The sequence below is a fragment of the Schistocerca americana genome, chromosome 1 (assembly GCF_021461395.2).
Source record: "Schistocerca americana isolate TAMUIC-IGC-003095 chromosome 1, iqSchAmer2.1, whole genome shotgun sequence".
NCBI classification, from domain to species: domain Eukaryota; kingdom Metazoa; phylum Arthropoda; class Insecta; order Orthoptera; family Acrididae; genus Schistocerca; species Schistocerca americana.
The window spans coordinates 30,408,024-30,420,138 of record NC_060119.1 but is presented as its reverse complement, the minus strand read 5'-3'; the positions used below and the strand labels follow the sequence as shown (position 1 = coordinate 30,420,138).

General features: G+C 37.5%; 1 protein-coding gene across 1 annotated transcript in view; it reads right to left on the bottom strand.

Annotated features, from left to right (window-relative positions):
• The window catches only part of LOC124620232 (solute carrier family 35 member G1-like), a 45,335-nt gene that overhangs the window by 3,390 nt on the left and 29,830 nt on the right, over positions 1-12,115 (bottom strand). Inside the window, exon 3 of the mRNA XM_047146903.1 lies at positions 1,414-1,629. Coding sequence (XP_047002859.1) covers positions 1,414-1,629 — 216 coding nt within the window. The remainder of the gene's footprint in view (positions 1-1,413; positions 1,630-12,115) is intronic.

Below are 12,115 nucleotides of genomic sequence, written 5' to 3'. Positions count from 1 at the left end.
GCTGTTATGTAGCTAAATGTTCTACATATATGTTCATAATGAAAAAAAATTATGTATTTCTGTCATGTGTAACAATTATGTATGGACTGTCTGTGGGGAATAAGAATGTGACTGCTTTTTTTAAACAGTCTGTCTTTTTCCTTTATTTGTTCCAGTATTGTACAATTTTGGTCTTATATCATTTTCAAGTATTTATACAAAAATTCAGTAATGGCACATTATGATGTACTAGTATCTGCACAGGTACGTCTACATGACATCCATAGTCATTGTGCCTGTAAGTGCAAATGTCGTAGTTGCTATAAAACCAGTAGTACTAGCACTGTTAACATGAATGCATGTCACAAATTTATTTCCACACAACATTGCACTCTACTTAAAAGTTTTGACCGTGCAGTGGTTAATGTGAGTATACCACTGCTGGGAATGCTGTTAAGTGCCTACACATGTTACATGCAGATAGTAGTATGGCATTATGTTCTGTTGCTGAATTTTTATATGTGTACTTGAAAATGATCTGAGATTGAAATTGTACAGCAGCTCTAAAAATAAAAGAAAATGGTAGCTGCAGGTGGTATCAACTCATTTCAACAATCTGTCACAGCTGTGGACCCAAGTTCAGAAAAGTTCATTGAGCAATTGATGGTTTTGCAAAAGTTCCCAAAAGTATTACTGGCCACTATCCGCCATTCTCTCCAGATATGGCCCATTTCCAAAGTTGAAAACCCCACTGAAAGGATGAAGATTTGCAATGATAGATGAGATAAAAGAAAATTGGCAGATGGCACTTCTCATGATCCAGCAAGAGGCATAGCAAGATAGCTTCTAGAACTGGGAATGGTGTTGGGAGTGGTGTATCAATTGTAAAGGAGAGTATTTCAAAGTAGTAAAAAGTAGTGTAGAAAAATTTCGTGGACAAAGTTACAGAATTTTTTGAACAGATCTTGTAAGTACTTTTTCATGAGCTTTTGGAAATTAAAAAGAGTACCGCTTTATAAAAAGAAAAGTAAAATTATCAAAAATTGGACCAAAAACTTCCAAGGCAAAAACTTAAATTAACAAGGAAATGAGTTCATTATGAATCAAATTTCACAAAACAATAGAACTTAAACATTAAACCATTAAAGATGTAACTATGGAAGAAAACTGTTTGTGGTCATCATTATTTTGGCTCTAAAGGTTTTTCATTCATGTTGAAAAATATGCCTTTTGTGACTTGACAAGTCCTGATTCTAGACACATCATATCAACACTGAGAAGTTCTGTTACATGAATGGTAAGTCATGAACCAAGAATTAATAATATCAATTTCTTTATACATAAGGTAACAGGCATACAATTTTTGTAACTGCAGCATTCACAAATTTGAGGTACGGAAATTGATATACAGAATAGACGAATATGTTGCCTTACCTTGAAAATAAATGGTGGCTTTGCTATCAGCACAACACCAGTAACAAGCAGGAAAACTATGAAAGTACGGAAGAATCCACATGGCTCCCTCAGAAAAATGAATGACAGTACCATGACTAAAACAGGTGAGCTGAAGATAATTGTTGTTGCATCCCCTAAAGGTAGTCTCCGGAAGGAGAAGAACAGCAGAACAAGAGTCATTCCACCAACAAATCCCTGTAACAGAAAGGCAGAAGGTCACAACATTGATCCATTACTTTAATTTCAGAACAAATGCTGAAGATTTTTGTTCTGTATTGGCTTTATGAAAAAGAAATTTTTTTTGACGAAATGTTATGTGTTTGGTTATGAACTCTCTTTTGGCTTCTCAGCCCATTGTTACCTGATGAAAGCCTAAGAAGCTAAAAGCTGATTTGTGAACAAATAAATAATATTTTGGAGAACACCAGGAAAGCGCTTACAACTTAATAATGTCATCAATTCCAGCACCAGTGCAAATTTCAGTTAGTACTGGCTTTGCTTTCTCTCTAATACAAAACATTATGTAATATAATGAATGTTCCTACTGTTACCTTAATTCTAATTACAATCCAAAAAGTTATAGAAAGAATGTTACTCTCTTGAAGGACAAAGGAGTGAAGAGAAAATTTATTTTTGAACTAGTAGTCATTAATCTGTAATAAGATAGCTGGTGGGGAGTAAAATTCTAATGATAGAAACCATCTTAAATATCTACACATGAAATGTTGCAGCAGATACTACAAATAAATTATAAAGTCTTTTTTGGTTATATGATGACTATTTCTGTTAAGGAAATGACATAAATTATTGTATACTATGACTAAAGGAAAGAAAAGGCAATAATGAAAATTCTTCTGATTGTTTCCAAAAAACAAGGTACTGTGAACTAAATTCTAATTAGAGTGATCATTGGATTGTGATTTAAAAATGTGTTCACAATAACTGGTGTGTAGGTGTAGAGCAAACATAAATACTGAGGATATGAACTAACAGACGGGAAAATATATTGCAAATTGGAACTTTGAGAAATAGATTATGAATAAAACTAATGAATTTATTTCATGTAACTTCAAACCACAACTGTGTTGACATAGTACTTTGAAATACTTATTTACATTTTAAACAATGAAAAGTCCAGGATGGAGTAACAGTTGTTGTTATTGTTGTGGAAAGAATAGATTTCTACTCACCACCTAGAGGAGCTGCTGCCTCTCAGACAGCACAACAAAAATACTACTAATATATTTTTTCTCTTGTGGACAAAGTCCTTCTTTTAAGATAGAAAGTACACTCATATCCACATAAGCACAACTCACATACACACAATGCCACTGTCAGTGGCTACATTTGTGTGAGTTTTGCTTGTGTGAATGTGTGTTTGTTTGCTATTTCAGAAGGGTGAATGTGTCTGAAAGCTTAACATATTTTAGCATCCTTTTTCTTTGGGCCTGCCTCTGACTCCTCTATGAGGTGAGTAGCAATCTACACTTTCCATATTATTATTTACATTTTTAAATCTTTTTGTAAGCCAAATTGCTTATTATTTTACATTATTTTCCAGCAGAAAATTATTTACATTATACTTTTTCCCATAAAGTTCATATATTTGTAAGTCTGTGAGCAAATTTGGTCAGACATAAGCTTGTAATCCTAACTCCCTTCTTCATAGTGTGAAATTAGTCCCCTCACTCGAAAGTTTCTTATGCTATTATTTCATCATGCAAGGTACAATTACGATACATTGGTCCAAACACTATGCAATCTACATATACATCTAGAATCTGAAACTGTGAGAAGTGCATATGAGAGGATACTTAACATTGTACCACTTGTTAGATCTTCAACTTGTTCCATTAGTGTATAGAGTGTAGGAAGTGTTATTGCTTAAATACCTGTGTGTTCACTGCAGTTAGGTCAATCTTTCCTTTTTGATTCCTATGGTATCAATATGAAGGGTGTTGTGGTATATTTCTACATTCTTCATCTACTTTTGGTTCTTGAATATTTTTAAGCAGCCTTTCATGGCCTGTTTTCAAGTGCCTGCCAGTTTAGGTTTCCTGGTTTTTCAGCATGATGTTGGCGCCCTCCCATGGGTCAAATTACTTTGTGACCATACTCACTGGGTTTCTTTGTTCAACATATACTGAGAGACTCATTCTTACAGGTCTCACACATTTCAGCAATATTCAGGGATAAGCCACCCAAATGTATTTAAGCTATCTCCGTTGTGTAATTACTTTTTTTTTTTGTATACTGACAAACGGAAATCTGCCATGTACTTTATCTGCAAATGAGTCTATGTGATGATTGCCTTTTATAATCCAATATGCTGCTACACCAAAGTATTTGCATGAGTTGACTGGTTCCAGTTATGGTTCACTGATAATGTACTCAGAGAATCTAATAGTTTTTCATTGTGTGAAGTTCACAGTTTTATATTTCTGCACATTTAAAGTGAACTGCTAATCTTGGCAGTAATTAAAACTTAGCAAAACCTGGCTGAATATTTGTAGATATTTCAGATAGTACTTCATAATAGAAAAATGGATCATCCAAAAAAAACCTGGGATTGCTCTTGCTTTTTTCCACCTACTGGGCAGTTTCTCACTTGAAGGATCCATGGTTAAAATGGAGGCTAACTCAGCCACAGCTTCAGCACAGAACCTGATAGGGATTCCATCAGTCCCTGGAGCTTTGTTCAGTTTTACTGATTCAGCTGCTCTTCAATTGCCTCTGACATTACTATCTATGTTCTTCATCTTTGCAGCAGTGCAACAGTGAAACAGAAACAGTAATCCCAAAAATTTCTTAGTAAAGTAAAATTTGAAAATAGAGTTCTATAGTTCTGATTTGCTACTTTTGATTTCAGTTCACATGTCATCCATGAGTGCCTGGGTACCAACTTTGGGGACACTGACAGTCTTTACATATGACAAGAATTTCTGAGATTTTGTGAGATGTCTTTCAACAAGATTTGACTATGGCATTTATTGTTAGAAAACTGTCAGTACTCAGGCCTCGAAGATGGTCATCATAGACTGAAAGTAATTACTTGTTGCACAGGGTGGGTGAAATAAAACTGACCCAGAAAATATTTATAAGACTGACATGGAATTGACACTTATTGAAAAGGACCTGCATTTGTAGCTCTTAAGATTTTCTGTTGCGCTTGAGTTGGAGCATCTGGACAAACTTTCAGATATTAAGTTCTGCCAGTGATTTCTGAGTGAAGTGGAATCAGATACTTTTGGATCCTTTATTTTTCATTTCTTCAGATGAGGCCTCATTCAGCATGTCTGGCTATGTGAACTCACAAAACATGCATCAGAAAATCCTCGTCAGTACTTTGAAGAGCCAATGTATAATCCCAAGGTTAGTGTTTGGTCTGAAATGACTGATGTCCATATCATAAATGCTGACTACTATGTCCAGAAACTGTTTGGTCCATATGTGGATCAACTCACAGAGTATGGATGACTGTATGGATATTTCTGGCAAAACGGAGCAACAAGACACACCACCTTCACAACTTTGTCTTGAATGCATGAGGTATTTGGTAAGGAGTGGACAGTCACCAAAGGCAGTCCAATCTCTTGTCCGCCTTGATCAGCTGATCTCTCTGTAATCAAGTAATCATCACCACTGGAAGAACATCAGCAGAACACTGAAGACACAATTGCTGATATCCTTCAGGCACAACTGGTATGCATGTCTAACAGTTTCAGGAATCAAACACAGCACTGCATCAGTGTTATTTGTGGCCATTTCAAGAATCTTCTGCAATGTTCATTAATAAGGGTCAATGCCATGTCAATCTTATTTAAAATATTTTCTGGGCCAGCTTTATTTTATGCACCCTGTATGTGATTGTGGCCTGTAACTGGAATAAAGATGCAAATAATTTTCTGGACCACTGTGTGTTCTGCTGTGACTATGCCACTATTTATTCATTTTTGAAGGTTTCATTTATTGCTCTTTTGACACCCAAACATATTTCATTTAGCATCTCTCTATCTATACTCTTATGGTTTGTTTGATATCTATTGTGTAGTAATTGCTGTTTCTTTAGAAGTTTCTTTACAGAAACTGTATAGCAGAGAGTGTCCCTCCCACATTAAACTGTTTGATTTGGGCATATCTATACAATGCTCAGTCAGCTATTCTTCTAAATGTCAGCCACAGTTTATCTGCATGCTCTTGCTCAGAGCTAAATGTTTGACAATCCTCAGTGATATATGACTAATGTTTTCTGAATATGTGAATCTTTTTCCTTGTTTTAGTTAGCCTTTGTATCTTGGTATTCAGTATCGTTACAGCTGTCTCATAGTCACTGATACAAGTTTCAATGTCAACATCCTCAGAACAGATCTATTTCTTCCCATTAGATCAAATATGTTTCCACCATTAGTGGGTTTTTGAACTATCTGTTATAGCTAGTTTTCAGAGAAGCCACTCTATTTCACAGGATGTTTTACATGACCATCAATTACAAAACTGCATATGTCCTAGTTGGTTGGTGGATGATTAAAGCTTGTTCCAATGACAATAGTACTACTGGGGAATATATGTACTAGCAAACTGATTTTTTTTCTAAATCTTTCAGGTGGATCCAAGGGAGAGACTGATAATTGATCCTGTCATAAATTTATGCTTGCTATTGATAATGAATCTTGCCCAATAACTCTCACATGCAGCTGCAGTTTCTATCTCAGTGGTTTGGAGGTATTTGTCTACTTAAGTTAATACTGCATCTGTATTTCTCATTAGCTTTATCTTTCAATATACAAAGTTATATCCTGAACATTAATTCACCTAGGCTTTATTGGCATTCCCTGTCTTTAATCTGTTTCAACTTCTAATTGATTATCAACTGTGAAATCTAAGGCTCATTTGATTATTCACTTCAATTTTTTACTGCATTTATATAACTGTATGGGATGATAATTATGAACTATATGAAATGCAATTATCATAACTTCTAAATGGTTTGTGTTAGGACATTCAAACTGCATGGTTGACCATGGGGCAGGATGGGAATTAGTGTGTACTATATGGTTTGGCTTAGCAACAAAGCCCACTTTCTTTTGGATGGGTTTGTCAGTAAGCAAAATTGGCACATTTAGGGGACTGAGAACCCACATTTTGCGATCAAGTCTCTTCACTCCCAACAGATGACTGTGTGGTGTGCAGCACCCAGTCATGAAATAATTGGTGCTATATTCCTTGATGGCATGGCAGCTATCAAATGGTACGTGAAGGTTTCAGAAGATGATTTCATGCCATTATCCAAAGTGATCCTGATTTCGACAACATGTGGTTCATGCAAGATGGAGCTGAACCCATCAAAGCAGGAGAGTGTTTGATGTCCTGGAGCAGCACTCTGGGGACTGCATTCTGTCTCTGAAGTGCCCAGAGGCCACTGGCACGGGCCTTGATTGGCCGCCATATTCTCTGGATCTGAATGCATGCGACTCCTTTTTGTGGGCTATTTTAAATACAAGGTGTAGAGCAATAGCCCCAAAACCATTGCTGAGCTGAAAACAGCCAGTCAGGAAGTCATCAACAGCATCGATGTTCCGACACTTCAGAGGGTCATGCAGAATTTAGCTATTTGTCAGCACCACATCATCGTCAATGATGGCAGGCATATAAAACATGTCTTAACCTAAATATGAATATCTGTAGTGACATTTAAATGTTGAACAAATTGTCTGCACACCATAGTTTGAAACTAATGTAAGTTTTTTTCATATAGTTCAATAATTGTCACCCTGTATCTGGCAAGATAAGACTATGTGCCCAACCAGTTTCAAACCCAGATCCCTCCATTTCACAGTAGTACACTACCAATTACACCACACTTTCTTATGATACTGAGAGATCAACAACTTTGGGACAGAATATATCTGGGGCTGTTGGCTTCAACTAAAGCAAATACATTGCTTAGTGTACATGAAGCAACTCACTTCAACAACCTTGATTCTGTGAATAAGTCTAACTTTCCATTACATCCATCATTTCCAGAGGTATCAGTCACACACCATCATAAGAGAGTGTTTGCCAAGTGTGGAAGGAATTGAAGGAGCATGTAAGTAACTGAAGCTTTAAGGCATGCTCCAATGATGTAATTGGCAGCATTTCGCTCATGCCAGCCTCCAACTTACACTTCCTGTAAGGACCATGAAGATAAGGTAAGAGAAATTAGGGCTCTTACAGAGGCATATAAACAGTCTATTTGCAGGTGGAACAGGAAAGGGAACAACTGGTAGTGGTTCAATTTACCATTTACCATGCATCGTCCAGTGGCTTGTGGAATATAGATGTAGAACATACTGTACTGTCAATAAACAAATGCTAAAGGAACAGAATGGTCCTTGTCAAGTATTTGTTTCTGGATATTTGTGTGCAGGATTTTTTCTAGCTTTTAGTTCCTGCAACATGGTGTCTCTTTGTTCCTATGTCTTGGTTATGGCCCACCCCACTTGTACTGTGGTTCACTCTTCTTGTATCATTCCACTGCACACTCTAGAACTTTGCAAATCTTTTTCTGCTTATTTATCTATTAGTTTTGATGTTCTTCTCAAAACACCCTATTTATGTGGTTTATGACTCATATTGCAGCAGCTGTTTTTGATGTTTTTATTCCATTTTTTGGCAGACATATTCCATTCTTTTCTTGCATAGTCATTGCTCTTGTTTTCAACATGTTCTTTCCCCTTACACATGTCGCTTACCTCCACATGCCATTTATGATGAGATGTTCATGGAGGAGGCATGTTATTAGCACTGGTGCAAAAGTAATCAAAGAGAAATAGCATACTACTGAAAACTTGAACTGTAGTGCAAATTTAAAAATAATTTCTCTATTCTGAGACAGGATACACAATCAGTGTGAAAGGAACTTAACAGAAACAAGATAACCTAACACAACAGACCAACAGTTTAACATGCTGTCAGTAATGAAGTCACCATAACCAGAGCACAAGCTACAATGTGGCAAAGACTCATGAAGGAACTCAGATATTTAATTTTGACAGGATTTACACAAAAATTTTCATGATTTTGTTCAAGGAAACCCTGTGAAATATAAATTTGGATAGCCAAACTGATAATTTAAAGCTGATCATCCTGAATGTCAGACCACTATATCTACACAATCTAGTCTACTAACAATAATGAAAGATAGAAGAAAGTGGAGGTTTAGCAAATATAATATACAAAAATTCATAACAGTAATGATGAGAGCAATATCAAGTAAATAAGAAGTCATATGATGAAATAGAATTCTCTCCATAAATACAGCTTCCTTATATCTTATTCATACCGTACAAACCCAAATTATTTACTGCAAAGTGTGTTGTATTTCATCTAACAAAAGTCATCAATACAGTTGGAGACTGAAGTGTTTGTAATAATATGAAATGATGTTATCACATCAGCATTCATCCAGTTTGCCCAGATAAGTGTCTTGCATTATGTTTATTTGTGTGTGGACATGCTAATACACTTTGCATGTTTTCATTTGTTGTTGTTTTATGGGATAATTGCATGGAGTGATGCAGTTAAAGTACATAATCTGCTTACTTTCTCTTTAAGAACACAAATGATAAATACACTGAAGAGATGATAATTGCACATCCTGCAACAGCCACTTACAAGTCTGGAGAAAAGAGGACAGCTGCAGTTTAACATCTCATCAAGTTGGAAGTGGTTTGACAAATGTTGAGCTGAATAAGTATTCCTACAGCAGACAGACAATGCACAAACAATTAAATAACAAAGTCACTGAATATAGCTAGATTGCTTAGCAGGGAAAAGTGAAAATATGGTTTCCCTAATCTCATCATATTTGACACTATGGCAATACTGATTACTTTCAATCATGTAACTAAGTGTTAAACTGAAAAGGCACCACATTTTGGAAACTATAATTCTTGTAACATCACTATCTCTTTCTTTGTTGGAGCTTTACAAGAAGTCATTATTGATTTACAGTTACAATCCAGATATTTACTTGTCGTTGTAATTCAATTTTATTATTACCTCCTTCTGGATTGTTGCAATGTTTGGTTATTGGCGACATGGAAACCAAACATTGCTTGTTGTACCACCATACAGTGAGATCTTCAGAGGGGTTGGTCCAGATGCAGTACACACCGGTACCTCTAATACCCAGTAGCATGTCCTCTTGCTTTGATGCATATCTGCATTCATTGTGGCATACTATCCACAAGTTCATCAAGGCACTGTTGGTCCAGATTGTCCCACTCCTCAACAGCAATTTAGCATAGATCCCTCAGAGTGGTTGGTGGGTCACAATTGCCCATAAACAGCCCTTTTCAATCTATCCCAGGCATGTTCGATAGATTTCATGTCTGGAGAACACGCTGGCCACTGTTGTCGAGTGATGTCATTGTCCTGAATTAAGTCATTCAAAAGATGTGCATGATGGGAGTGCGAATTGTCATCCATGAAGACGAATGCCTTGACAATATGCTGCTGATATGGTTGCACTGTCTGTCGGAGGATGGCATTCACATATCATACAACCTTTACAGCATCTTCCATGGCCACCAGTGGTGTGCGTCAGCCCCACATAATCCCACCCCAAAACAGCAGGGCACCTTCACCTTGCTGCACTCGCTAGACAGTCTGACCAGGTTGCCTACAAACACGTCTCCGATGATTGTCTGGTTGAAGGCATATGCAACACTCATCAGTGAAGGGAACGTGATGCCACTCCTGAGCAGTCCATTCAGCATGTTGTTGGGTCCATCTGTACCATGCTGCATGGTGTTGTAGTTGCAAAGATGGACCTTGCTATGGACATTGGGAGTGAAGCTGCGCATCATGCAGCCTATTGTGAGTTATAACATGACATCCTGTTGCTACACGAAAAGCATTATGCAACAAGGTGGCATAATCCGTAGGTAGCGGTCATCCACTGCAGTAGTAGCTCTTGGTAGGCCTGAGCGAGGCATGTCATCAACAGTTCCTGTGTCTCTGTATCTCCTCCATGTCCGAACAACATCGCTTTGGTTCACTCTGAGATGTCTGGACACTTCCCCTGTTGAGTGCCATTCCTGCCACAAATTAACAATGCAGACATGATCAAACTGCAGTATTGACCATCTAGGCATGGTTGAACTACAGACAACACAAGCCATGTACCTCCTTCCTGGTGGTATGACTGGAACTAATCGGCTGTCAAACCCTCTCCATCTAATAGGCACTGCTCATGCATGGTTGTTTACATCTTTGTGTGGGTTTAGTGACATCCCTGAACAGTCAAAGGGAGTGTGTCTGTGATACAATATCCACAGTCGACGTCTACTTCAGGAGGTCTGGGAACAGGGGTATGCAAATTTTGTTTCATGTGTGTATATCACAGTTATAAAGTGACAAATGTATGATGACGGACATAAAAAATCATAAATCATTGTATGACAAAAAGTGCCAAATTGTTTTCGTTGATTAAATAAATATTAGTGTGTATGTAAAGGGACAGAGTGAAAAGGAGGAGGGGGCTTGCAACAACAAAAATTGTGAGATTACACAACAAATTGGTTTAAGGTTACAAGTAGCAATCAAAAAGTGTTCATTCAAGGCCATAGTCCATAATCATTATGCCATTCAGGCAAAATCACCATGAACATTGAGGCCATCATTCCACCAGGTTGAAGATATCCATTTGGTAAAACAATGAGTCCTGCTGCATGAGCACAGCCATAACTACCTGCTGTATATCCTGATCCAATAGGAATCATCAACTCTTCAAGGCCTTTTTAAAGGGACTGAAGGCATGATGGTACTCATTTAAACTTGAGTTCACATAATTTCTGCATTATGACATTTGTGATGTGGAGATGTGTATCATCATAAAGCAGCAGCCCACTGACAGGCATGTTGCCCATACATATTCTTCATTCTCTGATGGATGTCTGGGATGGCTGGCTGGTGTGGCGAGTGGTTCTAAGCACTTCAGTCTGGAACTGCGTGACTGCTACGGTCGCAGGTTCGAATCCTGCCTTGGGCATAGATGTGTGTGATGTCCTTAGGCTAGTTAGGTTTAAGTAGTTCTAAGTTCTAGGGGACTGATGGCCCCAGATGTTACCTCCCATAGTGCTCAGAGCCATTTGAGCCATTTGTCTTGGATATCTACCATTGTTTGTTCTTCAACAGCCAAGTAAAGAATAACAGTATGTTGGTCCTGTTTGGACATGTTTGGTAATAACATTGCATTAGTTCACATTTATTGCATGCATTTTGGGAAAACATGAATGCCACCCTAATCCTTTACCTCCACATTCATGCTTAAATACGTGACTAGAGTCATGCTACATTGCATATATGCTGTAGCAACGCCCTTAAACTTTTTGATCACCCCTTATATTATTAGATTAGGACAATTTTGTGAGTCTGATGGACAGTAGAAATTAATGGGCTGAAAAGAAAAAGAAGTTGGTATGGCATTATTGGCTAGGAGAGGGACTGCGCAGCTTGATAATCAAAAAGGGTTTTCTTCCTCTGCACACAATTGGACCCTTCCCTTATGGTATATGAGGGATATCTTTGTGTGTGTCTGTAGAATGCAGGTGACTGTAGTGTGTGGTGCCATGTTTGTGTCTTATGACAGTAAGAGAAAGGAAAGTGTGAAGCACAGTGCTGGCACATAGACTAC